The 20,342-nt window shown below is 44.5% G+C and overlaps 1 protein-coding gene across 3 annotated transcripts in view; it reads right to left on the bottom strand.

Annotated features, from left to right (window-relative positions):
• Nucleotides 1-403: 403 nt before the first annotated feature.
• Nucleotides 404-20,342, bottom strand: part of CFP (complement factor properdin) — a 48,902-nt gene continuing 28,963 nt past the window's right edge. For 2 of the 3 annotated variants that reach the window (XM_056537988.1, XM_056537986.1), the window contains exons 6-10: nucleotides 19,818-19,991; nucleotides 17,571-17,762; nucleotides 16,917-17,025; nucleotides 4,064-4,203; nucleotides 404-3,248 (exon numbers count right to left, since the gene is read on the bottom strand). In XM_056537988.1, the coding sequence (XP_056393963.1) occupies nucleotides 4,065-4,203; nucleotides 16,917-17,025; nucleotides 17,571-17,762; nucleotides 19,818-19,991 (614 nt within the window). In that variant the 3' untranslated portion in view covers nucleotides 404-3,248; nucleotide 4,064. The remainder of the gene's footprint in view (nucleotides 3,249-4,063; nucleotides 4,204-16,916; nucleotides 17,026-17,570; nucleotides 17,763-19,817; nucleotides 19,992-20,342) is intronic. The other variant, XM_056537987.1, reaches the window with a different exon arrangement.

Below are 20,342 nucleotides of genomic sequence, written 5' to 3'. Positions count from 1 at the left end.
CATCAGCCACCCCACCCATTGAAACACACCAGTGACCCTTTTCATTCAATAGACCAGTGTTTTCTAACCAGGGTGCATCCAGCTGTTGCAAAACTACAATTCTTGCAGAATGATCCCCCTCCCACCCAGCGGTCGCTCCGCCCATTGAAGCACACAGACTCCCTCTGAACACCTGACCAGTGATGTAATGTCTCGGGCCGCACTGCAACTGGGGAAAACCTGAGACCACAGTTATTTTGTATGCTGTTAAAAATAAACATTGGGGCAGAAATCACAGATGAATTGTGAGAAGACCATGAAACACAGGTACAGACACTATATTATGAACTACACTAACTTTACAGCCCCTGTAGCATAGTCAAATAAAAAAAAAAAAATCCTGGAATACTCCTCTAAAAAATATGAGATTTGTGTTTGCGAAAAAGACTTTTTTGTTTTATACATCAAATTCCAGCAACTTTGACAAAATGACAGGATTATAATGTCGGTGCAGACGCGGGGGGGGGGGGGGGCACATACATAAAAGCATCATGATATGGCGGTTGTGTATGATATTCCATTGCTTTCTTAGGAATAAAAGTCCCCCCCCGGCATGAAGACAGAAATAATATAAATTGGATCAACAATTTGGGACGGAGAGGAACAAAAGACACTGCGGCAATCAGGCACGGCACCCGTGGCGTCCACAACACCTCCGTAGCTGAAAGGGGGCGCTAGCATCCACAGTAGATATTCACACGAAAAAATCCAAAGAGAAGGTAAGAACACTGCACTCACCCAGGAGATTCTTGCCATGGAAATTGCTTTATTGAAGTGTCTTCCAAGAAGGCAAACAGGAGTCGAATGAGCGGGGAGCGAGAGACGATGCTCTCGGGTGCGGGGCGTACCACTAGATGGCGACTAGTTTCACGTCATGAAGACTCTTCTTCCGGTCAGTGGTACGCGCTCTGATGGAGTCGGCACTTGTGTATATCAGGTGGAGCTCGAAGACCAAAAAACGAATGTAGTAAGTAGAATGAAGTCCCGGCACTCACTTATAGCTGCAGAATCTTTCGTGTTTCTTCACACATCTTTAATAGAGCAACACACATCTAGTGGTACGCCCCCGCACCCCAGAGCTTCGTCTCCTGCTTCCCGCTCATTCGACTCCTGTTTGCCTTTTTGGAAGACATTACAGTGGTCTCTCAAGTTACAATATTAATTGGTTCCCGGGATGACCATTGTATGTTGAGACCATTGTATGTTGAGACCATAACTCTATGGAAACTTGGTAATTGGTTCTGAAGCCCCAAAATGTCATCCAAAAATAGGAAGAAGTGAAAATTAAAGAAAAATTAAGTAGATAACTAATATAGATAAAGCAAATCCTTATATATAAAAGTAAGAAAGATCTGCTGGGAGCTGTAAATCACGGTCTATGTCAGTGTTTCCCAAGCAGGGAGCCTCCAGCTGTTGCAAAACTACAACTCCCAGCATGCCCGGACAGCCTTCGGCTGTCCGGGCATGCTGGGAGTTGTAGTTTTGCAACAGCTGGAGGCACCCTAGTTGGGAAACACTGGTCTATGTAGAGGACAGGAGCTTCTTCAAGGTCCTGTACAGTACACAGTGTCCTAAAAAAGTAACATGGAGCCGCTCTCACCTGGTGTCCAAAGGAGCAGCTAGCCCTGGCACAGGTAAAGAGTACAGAACATGTAATACCTCCCTGTACTGTAGGGGGCGCTACCAGACACCAGTCAGTGCATACACTTCAGTAATAGAGGTAAAGAGTACAGAACATGTAATACCTCCCTGTACTGTAGGGGGCGCTACCAGACACCAGTCAGTGTATGCACTTCAGTAATAGAGGTAAAGAGTACAGAACATGTAATACCTCCCTGTACTGTAGGGGGTGCTACCAGACACCAGTCAGTGTATGCACTTCAGTAATACAGGTAAAGAGTACAGAACATGTAATACCTCCCTGTACTGTAGGAGATGCTACCAGACACCAGTCAGTGCATAAACTTCAGTAATACAGGTAAAGAGTACAGAACATGTAATACCTCCTTGTACTGAAGGGGGCGCTACCAGACACCAGTCAGTGTATACACTTCAGTAATACAGGTAAAGAGTACAGAACATGTAATGCCTCACTGTACTGTAGGGGGCGCTACCAGCCACCAGTCAGTGCATGCACTTCAGTAATACAGGTAAAGAGTACAGAACATGTAATACCTCCCTGTACTGTAGGGGGCGCTACCAGACACCAGTCAGTGTATGCACTTCAGTAATACAGGTAAAGAGTACGGAACATGTAATACCTCCCTGTACTGTAGGGGGCACTACCAGACAGCAGTCAGTGCATATGCTTCAGTAATACAGGTAAAGAGTACAGAACATGTAATACCTCCCTGTACTGTAGGAGATGCTACCAGACACCAGTCAGTGCATAAACTTCAGTAATACAGGTAAAGAGTACAGAACATGTAATACCTCCTTGTACTGAAGGGGGCGCTACCAGACACCAGTCAGTGTATACACTTCAGTAATACAGGTAAAGAGTACAGAACATGTAATGCCTCACTGTACTGTAGGGGGCGCTACCAGACACCAGTCAGTGCATATGCTTCAGTAATACAGGTAAAGAGTACAGAACATGTAATACCTCCCTGTACTGTAGGGGGCGCTACCAGACAGCAGTCAGTGCATATGCTTCAGTAATACAGGTAAAGAGTACAGAACATGTAATACCTCCCTGTACTCTAGGGGGCACTACCAGACATCAGTCAGTGCATACACTTCAGTAATACAGGTAAAGGAGTACAGAACATGTAATACCTCCCTGTACTGTAGGGGGCGCTACCAGACACCAGTCAGTGCATACGCTTCAGTAATACAGGTAAAGAGTACAGAACATGTAATACCTCCCTGTCCTGTAGGGGGCGCTACCAGACACCAGTCAGTGCATACGCTTCAGTAATACAGGGGTTTTACCAGTGAATGTCCATTCTGATTGGTAGGTTCTTCCGGCCATTGAATGGTTTTGCAGATCTGGACTGTCTGTACATTGTATGTTGAGTCTGGTTTCAACTTACAATGGTCCAGAAAAGATCATTGTATGTTGAAACTATTGTATGTTGAGGCCATTGTAAGTTGAGGGATCACTGTACAATAAAGCTATTTCCCTGGCAAGAATCTCGTGGGTGAGTGCAGCTTCCTTACTTTCTTTTTGGATATTTTTATTTGGGATGGAAGTCCGCAGGATAAGTCTGAGAGAGATGGAGAGAAGAAATGACGTTATTAGACTAAATTCACAACACTTGCAGGTTTCATCAGGGGATATTAGACACAATAATGTAACCCAGACCCACAGATATCACAGTATGATAGGGCGATAATGCACAGTCAACAAAAAGGCCCAGAAAAAGCACTCATGTTGTAGGGGGTTACACAATATTCTGTGTCATGTGACTCATGTCCCATATTTAGGGGGTGAGGGGAAACATGTCGGGATGGAAATTGATTTTTATAGCCACAATTTTAGGGGTAATCCTTAACTATTGTTGTAATGTACCATGATTTCTATTGCTCTATTGTTGTATGGGTAACACAATATCCTGTCCCCTGATGAACCTCACCACTTTTAGGGGGGGTGGGGGGGGGGGGAGGGGACATGTAAGGACAGGAATTGATCTTTAGGGCCACAATTTTGGGAGTAATCCTTACATATTGGTATAGGATACTCCGAGCTTTGATGACTATCAGGATCTATGATTAGTTGTGTCTTTATCAGTTTATATATTAGTGGAAACATTGTGTTTTGGAAAAAAAATTGTGTGCATCTATTTTTAACCATGCTGTCCCGGGATGCTGAGAGGGAAACACTGTATTATGAATTAAAGGTTAGGAATTAAATGGAGTTCACTTAGTCCTGCTAAAGTGTCTTTAATTGCATAATACTCCACGGGGCATCCCCCATTACATAATGTTGCTTTCAGGATCGTGACTACAATGCCGCATCTCCAACCAGGAAAACTACAATTCCCAGCATGCTCCGACAGATGTGTTAAATATTTCCATTTACCTTAAGAGCATTCCGGAAGATTTTTACACTCTTTTGTCTCCTCTATTTTTAAAGCTTCCCCATTGATGGGATCACATTTTGGTTTGGGAGTTCCCCAGAAAAATACTTCTACAGCCCTAACGGCTCCTTCCACGATGTCCCTGAAAAAAGAAAAATAATGGTTAGATTAAGTACATATATATAATACTGCCCCTATATACAAGAATATAACAACTATAATACTGCTCCCTAAATACAAGAATATAACTACTATAATACTGCTCCTATATACAAGAATATAGCTACTATAATACTGCCTCCTATATACAAGAATATAACTACTATAATACTGCTCCTCTATACAAGAATATAACAACTATAATACTGCTCCCTATATACAAGAATATAACTACTATAATACTGCCTCCTATATACAAGAATATAACTACTATAATACTGCTCCTATATACAAGAATATAACTACTAATAATACTGCTCCTATATACAAGAATATAACTACTATAATACTGCTCCTATATACAAGAATATAACTACTATAATACTGCTCCTATATACAAGAATATAACTACTATAATACTGCTCCTATATACAAGAATATAACTACTATAATACTGCTCCTATATACAAGAATATAACTACTATAATACTGCTCCTATATACAAGAATATAACTACTATAATACTGCTCCTATATACAAGAATATAACTACTATAATACTGCCTCCTATATACAAGAATATAACTACTATAATACTGCTCCTCTATACAAGAATATAACTACTATAATACTGCTCCTATATACTAGAATATAACTACTATAATACTGCCTCCTATATACAAGAATATAACTACTATAATACTGCCTCCTATATACAAGAATATAACTACTATAATACTGCTCCTATATACAAGAATATAACTACTATAATACTGCTCCTATATACAAGAATATAACTCCTATAATACTGCCTCCTATATACAAGAATATAACTACTATAATACTGCCCCTATATACAAGAATACAACTACTATAATACTGCACCTATATACAAGAATATAACTACTAATAATACTGCTCCTATATACAAGAATATAACTACTATAATACTGCTCCTATATACAAGAATATAACTACTATAATACTGCCTCCTAGCTGAGAGGTTGTGTCTGTGTAGCTCTCCTGATGTCTGGAGAAAGCCCAGGGAGGGGCCACCCTGGGTGGGGAAGCTCCCCAAGCAAGGCCCAGGCTTCTCGGCCTATTCTGGGAATTAACCCCTTAAGGACCCAGCCATTTTACACCTCAGGACCCGGCCATTTTTTGCAATTCTGACCACTGTCACTTTAAACATTAATAACTCTGGAATGCTTTTAGTTATCATTCTGATTCCGAGATTGTTTTTTCGTGACATATTCTACTTTAACATAGTTGTAAAATTTTGTGGTAACTTGCATCCTTTCTTGGTGAAAAATCCCAACATTTTATGAAAAATTTGAAAATTTTGCATTTTTTTAACTTTGAAGCTCTCTGCTTGTAAGGAAAATGGATATTCCAAATAATTTTTTTTTTTATTCACATATACAATATGTCTATTTTATGTTTGCATCATAAAATTTACGTGTTTTTACTTTTGGAAGTCACCAGAGGGCTTCAAAGTTCAGCAGCAATTTTCCAATTTTTCACAAAATTTCCAAACTCACAATTTTTCATGGACCAGTTCAGGTTTGAAGTGGATTTGAAGGGTCTTCATATTAGAAATACCCCACAAATTACCCCATTATAAAAACTGCACCCCCCAGAGTATTCAAAATGACATTCAGTCCGCGTTTTAACCCTTTAGGTGTTTCACAGGAATAACAGCAAAGTGAAGGAGAAAATTCACAATCTCCATTTTTTACACTCGCATGTTCTTGTAGACCCAATTTTTGAATTTTTACAAGGGGAAAAAGGAGAAAATTTATACTTATATTTGTAGCCCAATTTCTCTCGAGTAAGCACATACCTCATATGTCTATGTAAAGTGTTCGGCGGGCGCAGTAGAGGGCTCAGAAGCGAAGGAGCGACAAGGGGATTTTGGAGAGTACGTTTTTTTGAAATGGTTTTTGGGAGGCATGTTGCATTTAAGAAGCCCCTATGGTGCCAGAACAGCAAAAATCCCCCACATGGCATACCATTTTGGAAACTAGACCCCTTGAGGTACGTAACAAGGAATAAAGTGAGCCTTAATACCCCACAGGGGTTTCACGACTTTTGCATATGTAAAAAAATAAAAATAAAATTTCACTAAAATGTGTGTTTCCCCCCAAATTTCACATTTTTGCAAGGGTTAATAGCAGAAAATACCCCCCAAACATTGTAACCCCATCTCTTCTGAGTATGGAGGTATCCCATAAGTTGACCTGAGGTGTACTATGAGTGAACTACAATGCTCAGAAGAGAAGGAGTCATATTTGGCTTTTTGAGAGCAAATTTTGCTCGGGGGCATGTCGCATTTAGGAAGCCCCTATGGTGCCAGGACAGCAAAAAAAAAAACACATGGCATACCATTTTGGAAACTAGACCCCTTGTGGAACGTAACAAGAAATAAAGTGAGCCTTAATACCCCACAGGGGTTTCACGACTTTTGCATACGTAAAAAAAAAATAAAAAAAATCACTAAAATGTGTGTTTCCCCCCAAATTTCACATTTTTACAAGGGTTAATAGCAGAAAATACCCCCCAAAATTTGTAACCACATCTCTTCTGAGTATGGAGGTACCCCATAAGTTGACCTGAAGTGCACTACGGGCGAACTACAATGCTCAGAAGAGAAGGAGTCATATTTGGCTTTTTGAGAGCAAATTTTGCTCGGGGGGCATGTCGCATTTAGGAAGCCCATATGGTGCCAGGACAGCAAAATAACCCCCACATGGCATACCATTTTGGAAACTAGACCCCTTGAGGAACGTAACAAGGCATAAAATGAGCATTTACCCCCCACTGGTGTCTGTCAAATCTTTGGAACAGTGGGCTGTACAACATTTTTTATTTGCACAGCCCACTGTTCCAAAGATCTGTCAGACACCAGTGGGGTGTAAATTCTCTCTGCACCCCTCATTACATTCCGTGAGGGGTGTAGTTTCCGAAATGGGGTCACATGTGGGGTTTTTTTTTTTTTGCGTTTGTCAAAACCGCTGTAACAATCAGCCACCCCTGTGCAAATCACCTCAAATGTACATGGTGCACTCTCCCTTCTGAGCCTTGTTGTGCGCCCCCAGAGCACTTTGCGCCCACATATGGGGTATATCCGTAGTCGGGAGAAGTTGTGTTACAAATTTTGTGGGGCTTTTTTCCTCTTTACCTCTTGTCAAAATGAAAAGTATAGGGCAACACCAGCATGTTAGTGTAAAAAGTTTATTTTTTTTACACTAACATGCTGGTGTAGACCCCAACTTCACCTTTTCATAAGGGGTGAAAGGAGAAAAAGACCCCCAAGATTTGTAAGGCAATTTCTCCCGAGTACGGTGATACCCCATATGTGACCCTAAACTGTTGCCTTGAAATACGACAGGGCTCCAAAGTGAGAGCGCCATGTGCATTTGAGGCCTGAATTAGGGATTTGCATAGGGGTGGACATAGGGGTATTCTACGCCAGTGATTCCCAAACAGGGTGCCTCCAGCTGTTGTAAAACTCCCAGCATGCCTGGACAGTCAACGGCTGTCTGGCAATACTGGGAGTTGTTGTTTTGCAACAGCTGGAGGCTCCATTTTGGAAAGAGTGGCGTACCAGACGTTTTTCATTTTTATTGGGGAGGGGGGCTGTGTAGGGGTATGTGTATATGTAGTGTTTTTTACTTTTTATTTTATTTTGTGTTAGTGTAGTGTAGTGTTTTTAGGGTACAGTCGCACGGGCGGGGGGATTACAGCGAGTTTGAGCTGCCGCGCAAAATTTGCTGCATCGCAAACTTGCAGCCCGATACTCACTGTAAGCCCCCTGCCCATGTGAATGTACCCTGTACATTCACAGGGGGGGGGGGACCTCCAGCTGTTGCAAAACTACAACTCCCAGCATGCCTGAGAATGTTTGGGAGTTGTGGTTTTGCAACAGCTGGAGGCACACGGGTTGGGAAACACTGAGTTAGGAAACAATGTTTCCCAACCAGTGTGCCTCCAGCTGTTGCAAAACCACAACTCCCAAACATTCTCAGGCATGCTGGGAGTAGTAGTTCGGCAACATCTTTAGAGCCAGATGTTGCCGAACTACAACTCCCAGCATGCTTGGAGTTGTAGTTTTGCAACATCTGGAGGACTACAGTTTGCAGACCACTAATACAGTGGTTCCCAATCTGTGCCCTTCCAGATGTTGCAAAACTACAACTCCCAGTATGCCAAAACTGTCCAGGCATGCTGGGAGTTGTAGTTCTGCAACATCTGAAGGGCCAGATGTTACAGAACTACAACTCCCAGCATGCCTGGACAGTAAGGGCATGCTGAGGATGTGTAGTTTTGCAACATCTGGAAGGGCACAGTGGTCTCCAAACTGTGGACCTCCAGATGTTGCAAAACTGCAACTCCCAGCATGCCCAGACGCCAAGGGCTGTCTGGGCATGCTGGGAGTTGTAGTATACAGGGTCCTATTACAGCAATGCATGTCGCTTTACGGCGACGTGCATTGCTGTAAAGGGCCCGACCGCGGCTGAAGATCTACTCACCTGTCGCCGCCGCCGCCATCTTCCTCGCCGGGATCCGGGTCTTCAGGGACGAGGTAAGTACCGGGGCCGGTCCCCAGCACTCCCCCGTCCCCCGCCGCGTCCTCCGGTCTTCCTCCCGTCCTCTCCGGACTTTCAGGGGCCGGGCAGGACGGGAGGAAGTAACCGCCCCCCCTCCTGCGATTGGTCGGTTAACTAACCGACGGATCGCAGGGGATCGGAGGAGGTGGCCGGCTTGCCACCTCGCTCCGATACTTCAGCATGGTCCTGGCTGTCTGTGACAGCCGGGATCATGCGAAATTACCGGGCGGTCGGGTCCCAGAGACCCGATCAGCCCGGTATCGCCGCAGATCGCAAGGGCGATTTCCCTTGCGATTTGCGGCGATCGCCGACATGGGGGGCCTACATGGCCCCCCTCGGCGTTTGCCCTGGATGCCTGCTGAAGGATTTCAGCAGGCATCCAGTTCCGATCTCTGCCCGGCGAGCGGCAGAGACCGGAAAACGCCATGACGTATGCATACGTCATGGGTCCTGAACAGGTTAATCCCCAGACACCACAAACCATGGATGAAAATCCTAAAGTTTCTCTGGATGTGAGAAATGTTCAGAATGTTGTCAGTTCTGGTGCAGTAAGAAGCACAGATGAAAAGAAAGTCTTGGAAGCTAAGAAGGAATCATCAAGTAAGGTAATGGCTGCAGGTACAATCCACCTCTCCTGCAGTCAGACAGAGGAGAACATCCCTGGAGAAGCAGACCATGCAGGAGAATCTGCAGCAGCCTGTCCTGATACGGTCTGACCGCACACGATACGGGAGCAGGAGCAGCGCAAAAGTTACAAGCACGCCAGAGGGGACCAGAGGGAATACACCAGGAAGGCTTCAGGGGGCCACAAGTGCGGTCACTGGGAAGAACCCGGGGCCCAGTCCCCAGTCTGGAGATTGTGACCCTGCAGCAGTGATCACAGCACCGAGACAGATCCCACCTCAGAAGCAGAGTCCTGTGAGTACCCCACCAGCACGGCCCCCCAATACTCAGCGGGCACCTGAACTATGTCTGGCCGAGCAGATCCCAGCTCTGGTAAAGAGACTTGAGACTTTAAAAAAGACAAAGTTACAGCTGCAGAAACAGATAGACTGTATATACAAGCTAAAGGCAGCAAACCCCAATAACCAGGCTGTACATGATAAGAAGCTGAGCTCCCTCGCTGTGCAGCTCGCTGACACTGTGCAGGACATGGAGGACGTATTGGAGCGGATGGGACCAGTCGCTGAAACCTTCAGGAATCAGCAAAGATTTGAGGGATATAAGGAGAGACCAGCAACAAAGTCATCTACATCTACTGCTGAACCCAAGTCTACAACCTGTCCAGATGACATCCAGCAGTCCTGTGCAAGACAAGAGGACATCCAGCAGTCCTGTGCAAGACCACTCCTCAGACCAGCCAGCTTCCCTTTTGAAAAAGGGGATTTGTACAGACAAGCAGAAGCAAGCGTCCAGCAACATCAGAGACCTGCAGAGACTCCTCCAGAGGTACCACAAGTCCCAGCAGTCAGCACGGTGAAGCAGGACTATGGACACATACCTGAAGGTAACTCTGTAACAGTAGTGCAGTCACCACAAGCCCCTGGGGGCAGTAGAGAGCAGCAGGACTGTGGACTCTTACCTGAAGGCAGCAGTGCAGCAGAGAGTTCACAGGACATGGCTCTGCAGGGCTTGCTGGGCTCTGTAGTGCAGGATCATGCTGCCAGTGACTGCACTGATATGACTGTATGTGATATTACTGATAATGTGTCTGCAGAGGGGGGCGCTTCACAGTCTGTGTGGGATCTGGGGTCATCTCTGGGGTCAGGTCCACCATTAGTTCAGCCTCCAGAGGCTTGTGACCCCCAGAGTATAGAGGTTGATGGTGGGGAGGGGGCTGTACAGTCTGATGCACAACACTTCCCCCCTTTAGTCACACAAGTGTCAGACCCCCCTAGTACGGCTGGTCAGCAGCCACCACAGCGCCCCCAAGTACAGCAGGAGGGTAGAAGTAGTGGCGCCTCCTCTGGTAATGCCTGGAGTCGTGGGTCACCATTCATGTCCAATGTAAACTATACGGGTCAGGCTTTCAAGAGGAGGAACGTGGTCAGGTTCAGACATAGAGGGGCCAAGGAGGAGCTGCCTGACAGGAGGTTTGTGGTCCGTGAACTTCTGTGCCACCAAATGGGCTTCCTGCCATCTAACATCCTGGCAGTGATAAACCTTCCTGACAGGCAGGGCTATGACGTCAGCTTCAAACTCATGTCTGACCTGGACCGCTTCTGGGCCCATGTCACCCGGGTGAGAGATGCTGATGGCTGGAATAAGTTCAGCTTTGTCCCCATCTCCAGACCGGACACAGCGAATGTCACCATTATATTCTGGAACGAGTCTGTCCCCCCCCAGGATATTGTTGTATGGTTAAAGAGACACTGTGACCTAATGTCAGACCTGACTAAGACCAGGGATGAGGACGGCATATGGACGGGCGGGTGGAAGGTCCTGGTAAAGTTACGGCAGATTAATAACATCACCCAACATCTGCCCAATTCATTTTTCATTGGTCGGGAAAAAGGGGTTTGTTTCTATGCAGGTCAGCCCAGAAAATGCTTCAAGTGTGGGAAGACCGGTCATATCGCGAGTGTCTGCACCCTGGTGAAGTGTAATTTATGTGGGGAGATCGGCCATGTCAGCGCCACCTGCCAGAACATCCGCTGCAACCTCTGTGGTAAGACCGGTCACTCCCACAGGGACTGTCCTGACGCCTGGCATAACATCTGTAAGGACTTCCCTGATGAGGACCTGCTGGAGGGGGCAGAGGACCTGGAGGAGGAGACGTTGGTGTCAGGGTCAGCAGTGACACAGCCCGAGCCTCAGCATAACACTAGGGGTGACAATATGGGTGACACTGTAGGTGACACTAGGGGTGACAATATGGGTGACAATATTGGTGACACAGTGCCCGACCAGTCCCAGCCAGGAGCCACTGAGGGGAACAGGGAGGTCACTGAGCAGGTTGTGGCCATGTCTTCTTCTGCCCCAGCATCAATAAATCCGCAGAAGAGACGGAAAAAAGACAAAACCAGCCGTAAGCCTGAGGAGGGATGGACCACTGTCCAAAAGCCCTCCAAAAAGAAAGTAGACCCCGGGTCAGGTGTAATGACCATCACAAATAGGTACAGTGTGTTGTCAGAGTCAGACGCTGAGGAAGAGATGGAGAGGGAGCTAAAGAGAGTGATAGAGGAATTTAATGAAGACCAAGAGGGTGATCCCCCCACAAAAAGGAGACCCCCACGGGATAAACGTCTGTCCGAATCGGACATGGAAACAGGTGGTCAGCAGGAGGGCTCGGACTCAGATCTGTGATGATGGGGGTGACATCTCTGCTTCTTCTGCTTTCTTTTGTTATGATGGCCGACTTTACCCTTAAAGTGTTCTCCAGTAATGTGAACAGTGTCAGAGTGAGGAGGACCAGACACGTCGTATATGACCATCTAAAGTCTATTGATGCTGACATCTTCTTCTTACAGGAGACACGTTTAAATACTCAAGGACTGTTACGTGAAGCAGAGCGTGAATGGCGGTCTGGTCCATCCTTTTGGTCACTGGCTGTGGAACCAAGTGCCGGGGTCTCTATTCTGTTTACCACCAATGATGTAACTGTACATAGGCTGACAGAGGTATTGATGGGAAGGTGCCTAATGCTAGAAGTTACTATTCGGGGTAGAAGGCTCCGACTCATTAATATCTATGGTTCACAGACAGTGACTGAAAGGGTTAACCTTTATAATGAAGTGAAGCCATATCTCTTCACGTCTGTCCCCGTCATCTTGGCCGGAGATTTTAATGCCTCCAGAACAACTAGTGACAGATCCTCTAATAGACCTCTAACCCGAGACTCCAAGGTCTTAAACCAAATCATTCTACAGGCCGGGTTGTCAGATGTGTTTGTGCAGGGGGGTCGGAAGGCAAAGTTTACCTATTTTTGTGGTGGAAGAAGCAGTAGGATAGATTTGGCTCTGGTTAGTCCTACAGAGACGATTGGTGAGAAAGATGAGAAGATCGTCCCTTATTCTGACCATCTGGCCTTATATTTCTGTTTGGGTGTCACACGGTGTCCTGAGACAGGTAGAGGGTTGTGGAGACTGAATTCCAGCCTATTAGAGGATCCTTCTGTGCAGAGACAGGTTCACTCTCTTATACAGGGTCAACTAGAGAGGGTGGACTTCTATGATGATATGGCCGCCTGGTGGGAGGATGTCAAGGATGAGATCAGAACCCTCTTAAAGAGACTGTCAGTTATAAAGGGGAAGAGTAAGTATGGCCAGTATCTCAAGCTGCGGAAAGAATTGGAGTCACTGTATTCGGCGGGTGGGGACCAACAAAGGATAGACCGGCTGAAATCTGAGATAAGGCAGTATCAGTACAGCAGGTATACCTCCCTGGTTCTTGAACGGGATTATGGGTCCTTAGGGTCTCCTGATCCCTTTGAGAATTGCCGGGAGCGGGTGGCAAATAAATCTGTCACCGGTCTCACTGACTCCCAGGGTGTTTTGCAGGAATCTCGGGAGGGTATCCTGGGGGTGGTGAGATCGTACTATGCTGACTTGTTTCAGAGGAAGGTTTTGGATAGAGACAAGATGACCCAATTCTTGGAGACAACTCCGCTCCCTGATACTAATGATTTGGACTTTTCTCCTTTGACAGCAGAATTGACGGTGGCAGAGGTCAAAGAGGCCATTGATAAGTTACATCTGAAGAAGGCACCAGGTCCAGATGGGATAACAGCAGAATTCTATAAGACATTCAGAGACCTCTTGGCCCCAATCCTCGTGGATGTTTACACAAATTGTCTAGAAAGTCACCTGATGCCTCCATCCATGAGAGTGTCCTCGCTGATTCTGCTGTCTAAAGGTAAAGAGCCGAGTGACATCAAGAACTGGAGGCCGATTGCCCTCTTGAATGTCGACAGGAAGATTCTGGCAAAGATCCTGTTTTCTAGGTTAGTTTGTCTGTCCCCGGCACTGTTGGCAGGCTGTCAGTATGGCACAGTAAAAGGGCGGAACATCTCTGGGGCAGTGATCTCCATAAGGGAGATGTTTGAGAGATGTAAAGCCCTGAGGTGTGGGAGATATGTTGTGAGTCTTGACCAGGCTAAAGCCTTTGACAGAGTAGATCATGAGTATCTATGGGCCACTTTGTCAAAGTACGGTTTTCCGGGACAATTCATCGATTGGCTGAAGACTTTGTATTGTGAGGCCGAGAGCTTTCCTCTGATCAATGGTTGGCAGGGTGACACCTTCAGGGTTGAGGCGGGGGTGAGACAAGGTTGCCCACTGAGCCCGCTGCTGTATGTATTTGCCTTAGACCCGTTTCTGAGGTCACTGCAGGAGTGTGGTTTTCAGGGGGTGCCGGTCCCCCACTGCCTACCCCTGAGTGTTGTTGCCTACGCGGATGATGTGACCGTAGTGATATCTGAGCCTCGTGAGGTGGAGATGTTGTCTGCGGCCATCAGAAGTTACTCGGAGGCCTCAGGGTCTCTGGTCAACCTTGAGAAGAGTCAAGCTCTCTGGGTATCAGATACTGATCCAGATTTTGATCTGCCCCAATTTGTGAGAGCCTCCTCCTATATTAAAATCCTAGGGGTCAAATTCGGGAGGGACGATAACGCCAAACTAAATTGGGAAGAGAAGTTGGAAGCCGGAAATGCAAAGGTTCAGCGCTGGAAGAACTGGAGGCTGACCTATAGAGAAAGGGTTAAAATGTTGAAGACTTACCTGGTCCCCGTCTTCTTATATGTCTCTGTTGTTTTTCCTTTGCCAGAATCTTTCTCCGCTCGGCTCTTTAGCCTGTTCTTCCAAATGTTCTGAGGGAACAGGTTGAATCTGATAAAAAGAGGGGTCACCTACCTACAGAGGAGAGAGGGTGGGTTGGATATGCTGAATCCAAGGGTGTTCTTTGACTCCATGTTTCTAAAAGTTAATTTTGGTTGCATGGACTCAAACAGCTCTCTGTGGGCGAATAGTATCAGGGACTGGATATTGCCTTTTGCAGAGTCTTGGGTGCGAGGCGGCAGTCTCAAGAGGGGGAGATGGACGCGTGACTACCTCCCCCCGTACCTGGAATACGGGCTCAGATGTCTGAAGAGATGGCGCATTGAGAAGTCCTATATAGAGAGTAAGCCAAGGAAGGATCTATACGTAAGGGTTTGTAGGGCTTTCTTCTGCTCTCCACTTGCCTTGAGGGACTGTGTGACCAGCACTTTACAGGAAAGTCTTAAGTTCCTCAATGGGAAACGACTCCCCGCAAAATTCTTTGACATAGCTTGGCTGTCGCTCCATGGGAGGCTCTTTGTCAGGGGTAACCTGAAATATCTAAGCGTTTCTGATAGGAACTGTCCTCTGGGTTGTCAGCAGGAGGAGACTATGGAGCATTTCATATCTGACTGCAGGGGCGGGAGGAGGATATGGGAAGAAGTGTCCGGTAAGCTGAACATCCCATTACTGCAGAACCTGACGTATACTGACATCATATATGCTGTACCATCCAGTAACAGGACTGTAGACAGGGGGACTATGTACATTATAATTACTATCACTAAATATTACCATTGGCACATGAGAACTAGAGTGTCCATACACAATGAGCCATTCCATCACAACACAGCAGTAAGACAGATAATGTCCGAGCTCCAGTGGGTAAAGTCATTAGAGATACGGAGGAACCAAAATAATGGGAAATTATGGAGGAATGTCTCTTTGGTTTAACACGGATGATGTCATGTTATTTTATAAATTTTTTTTGTGTTTTTCCTTTTCCAGCAAATGTGGACTTTCTAAGTTTAATATTACTCTGTACATACTCTAGTTGAGTAGTCATTGTGTGTACAATGCTTGTTATTTTTGTTTTGCATTGTAAGAATTTATATTAATTGTAATTTTGTTTGTTTTCACAATAAAAATTGCCTCCTATATACAAGAATATAGCTACTATAATACTGCTCCTATATACAAGAATATAACTACTATAATACTGCTCCTATATACAAGAATATACCTACTATAATACTGCCTCCTATATACAAGAATATAACTACTATAATACTGCTCCTATATACAGGAATATAACTACTATAATACTGTCTCCTATATACAAGAATATAACTACTATAATACTGCTCCTATATACAAGGATATAACTACTATAATACTGCCTCCTATATACAAGAATATAACTACAATAATACTGCCCCTATATACAAGAATATAACTACTATAATACTGCTCTTATATACAAGAATATAACTACTATAATACTGCTCTTATATAAAAGAATATAACTAATATAATACTGTTCCTATATACAAGAATATAACTACTATAATACTGCTCCTATATACAAGAATATAACTACTATAATACTGCTCCTATATACAAGAATATAACTACTATAATACTGCTCCTATATACAAGCATATAACTACTATAATACTGCTCCTATATACAAGAATATAACTACTATAATACTTCTCTTATATACAAGTATATAACTACTATAATACTGCTCCTATATACAAGAATATAACTACTATAATACTGCTCCTATATACAAGAATATAACTACTATAATACTGCTCCTATATACAAGAATATAACTACTATAATACTGCCTCCTATATACAAGAATATAACTACTATAATACTGCTACTATATACAAGAATATAACTACTATAATACTGCTCCTATATACAAGAATATAACTACTATAATACTGCCTCCTATATACAAGAATATAACTACTATAATACTGCTCCTATATACAAGAATATAACTATTATAATACTGCCTCCTATATACAAGAATATAACTACTATAATACTGCCTCCTATATACAAGAATATAACTACTATAATACTGCTCCTATATACAAGAATATAACTACTATAATACTGCTCCTATATACAAGAATATAACTACTATAATACTGCTCCTATATACAGGAATATAACTACTATAATACTGCTCCTATATACAAGAATATAACTACTATAATACTGGGGCATTAAAAAAAATAAAAATAAAACATGTGTTTTTCAGCCTTCTTGTGCCCCCTACAGACATGTATTGCCTGATGCTATATGACTCACGGATAGTCGGGGTATTTCGGTGAACACTCCCTGTATCTTGATTTCGTAGATTGTCCACACGGGGCTGAACACAGTCCCCATGAGCTCCATTCTGTCCAGGATCCTGAAACTGCATAAAAAATAAAAATAAAAAAAGATATAAGATATATAGAGATGTATAAAGAGTTAACACTTCATACACAATGTAATGATCTCACCCTCTGCGACCAAAGCAGCATTCTAGAACACACTTAGGCCCTGTTCACACGGCGTCATTCTACCGAAACATCCAGCCGAGCATTCCGTTCGCACCGACTCAGTCGGCACTAGGACCGCTCGGAAGCACTTGCCGTGAACGGAATACTGTCTGTGGAGATGGAGCGGATTCTACCTTGGCCGTAATATAATTTTAAGGTCAGAATTTAAAATTCCGCTCCCAATTTTCCCGGCGCAGAAATTTCGCCGGGTGCGCGGTTCAGCAGAATCCCATTGAAAACAACGGGACAGAATTTTTCTGCTGGATTCCGCTTAGAAATTCCGCCATGTGAACAAGGCCTTAAACACACATTAATGCAAATATGAATAAGCCCCACCCCTGAGGTCCTACTTATGGACTGTCTTGTGCTGAACGAGGCGGCCATGTTGGCACTAGGCATCAGAACGGTAATGACTCACCGCCACATCCATTTATGTCATAGCAGCCGCGGCTTTCCCGGTGCTTCCCCTCACACCATTTCCCCTCATGGGCCTGGCCCTCACACGTCCGATGTCTGAACTGGTTTCCAACTCGTTGTTTACATCTAATAATATCTTTTTGCAAACGGGCGCACGGGGACCACTCGTTCCACTCGGTCCACTTCCCATCGACTGTGGGAGACAAAAAGATCATTTTAAAGGGGTATTCTGATGTCAGGTAACAAAGGGAAGCATATAGCCTTCCTCACATGTCTGCCCCAGTTCTGAAATTGACCAGTTGCCCATAGCAACCAATCAGATCGCTTCTTTCATTTTTCAGAGGCCTTTTTAATAATGAAAGCAGCAATCTGATTGGTTACTATGGGCAACAAAGAAACTTTTCCTCTGGACAGGTTTTGATAAATCTCCTCCTCATTTGTTTTGTGCTTCTGTAGTCCTCTCCCCTACCGTGTCACAAACACTACTTCCTGGTTGAGTAGTTGCCTCAGCACTACAATTCCCAGAATGCATTGCTTTCTCCAACCCTCCCACACTCCCACAGCACTCCTCCCTCACCTTTTTCTTACTAAATGTCCCAATGAGGGTCTATCCACATGTACAGAATATGCTGCATATTTTGATGCGCAGGATTTGAAACTGCGATCAGTCATTTGGTTTATAAAATCTGCGGCTTCAAATCCTGCCCATCAAATGTACAGGGCACTGCACATGTGGATACACCCGAAGGGTAGGTCACACGTTTGTCAATCTGAAGAAGGGGTATGCTAACTCCGAAACGCGTTGTTGTTGTATACCAATAAAGCTTGAACCTATATTCACTTCCATGACTTGGTTGTGAGATCTCTTTGGATCCCCGAGCGCCTGGCTAAAGGTCATTTTTTCCTACTATCAAGTCCATGTCAATAGGGCTCTCTTATAGGGCCCAGCCCGGAGCGGGGGCCGCCATGCCCCCTCCATATAGCTCTATGGAAGAGCCATTCAGCAATCTTCAGCTCTCCCATAGAACTATATAAAGGGGGCGTGGCCTCATATAGATTGTACTAAATGTATAAATATATATATATATATATTTAATATGTTATATAGGAATACCTCTGTATAGGACCTTAGAGGTCATGTGCCTTTAATTACAGTGTATTATGGTTTAAGGACCTTTGGGTCATGTGATACCCAGAGTTCACTGGGTCAGGTCTGACAGGTTCTTCTGACCAATGATCTTTGTCTTACCCCATTAATATATAAGGGGCTGCAGCCACTAAATTCGCTCTCTTCCTGCCGGACTATCAAGCAAGCACATCTCAGCACAAATATCAAATCAAGCTAGGCCTCAAGCCTACAGTCCAGCAGCCACAAAACCGTGAGTTACTCCAAGCTCAATCCTACAAATTCTGTGTGACTACTAGAAACTCAAATCTCCTAAAAATAGTAGCACAGTGGCTAGCACCAAAAGCTCATTGATCCCGGAGTCCCAGCAAACCTGTGAGGAACCTGTACGGCGGTTCTCTCTCTCAAAGACTGTTATGTTCCATGCCGTTGCATAAAATCTGCAGTAAAGTTACTTCAAGTTTGCTTCATAAAATCTGCTGTGGACATTTCGTTATTTCTCCCTGCCGTTTGTGGGACAGTTGGCGGTAGGACTATTACATTGAGGAAACCTCACCCTGGCGTCACGACTAGAGATGAGCGAACTTACAGTAAATTCGATTCGTCACGAACTTCTCGGCTCGGCAGTTGATGGCTTTTCCTGCATAAATTAATTCAGCTTTCAGGTGCTCCGGTGGGCTGGAAAAGGTGGATACAGTCCTAGGAAAGAGTCTCCTAGGACTGTATCCACCTTTTCCAGCCCACGGGAGCACCTGAAAGCTGAACTAATTTATGCAGGAAAAGTCATCAACTGCCGAGCCGAGAAGTTCGTGACGAATCGAATTTACTGTAAGTTCGCTCATCTCTAGTCACGACAATTAAGGGTTAACACCAATATACCCTACACTATCATCGCAACACCCCAGACACCATTACCCTCCCGGGTACCACAAACATACTCCCATTCACTGACAGCAAGCAGAGATCTAAAAAAAAAAAATAATCTTAAAATGATTAAACTTTGGAGATTTATTTACAGAGGAGGTGACCCCGTCATAGTAGTTAGGCATATGAGGCCCCCATTGAAGGGATACTGTATGTGTCCCCCAAATAATGTCACTATTCACTTATGGTTGCACTTACTAGGACAAGGTTTTTTTGTATTGCAGATGATCTGTTTGATCGAAGGTCCCGCACAATCTTTTCCTCCGTTGCGGGGAGCTGGGTTGTTACAAAGCCTTTTCTGTCTTGTCCGCCCAACGCCGCAGGTCACAGAACAATCCGAGTCGGCCTGCCATGACCCCCACTGTCCATCGACTGCGGAGAGAGGGCGCGCATCAGCAGAAAGTGACCACTGATTATTTATTCAGTATTATTATTATTTTTTTTTACTATTTTTATGTAGAAACAGTCAGAGGAACCGATACTGGCGGATCGATACGCAGAAGAAAACGATGATCCGGCACTTTTTTTTTTTTATATCAACTGGCTCCAGAAAGTTTAACAGATTTGTAAATTCATTTTATTAAAAAATCTTAATCCCACCAGTACTTGTCAGCTGCTGAAGTTGAGTTCTTTTTGGTCTGACAACATTGCTCTTTGCTGACACCTCTGTCTGTCTCAGGAGCTGTCCAGAGTTAGGAGCAAATCCTCATAGCAATCATGCCC

Source organism: Hyla sarda, chromosome 9 (assembly GCF_029499605.1).
Source record: "Hyla sarda isolate aHylSar1 chromosome 9, aHylSar1.hap1, whole genome shotgun sequence".
Classification (NCBI taxonomy): Eukaryota; Metazoa; Chordata; class Amphibia; order Anura; family Hylidae; genus Hyla; species Hyla sarda.
This window is presented reverse-complemented; position numbering and strand designations above follow the sequence as displayed.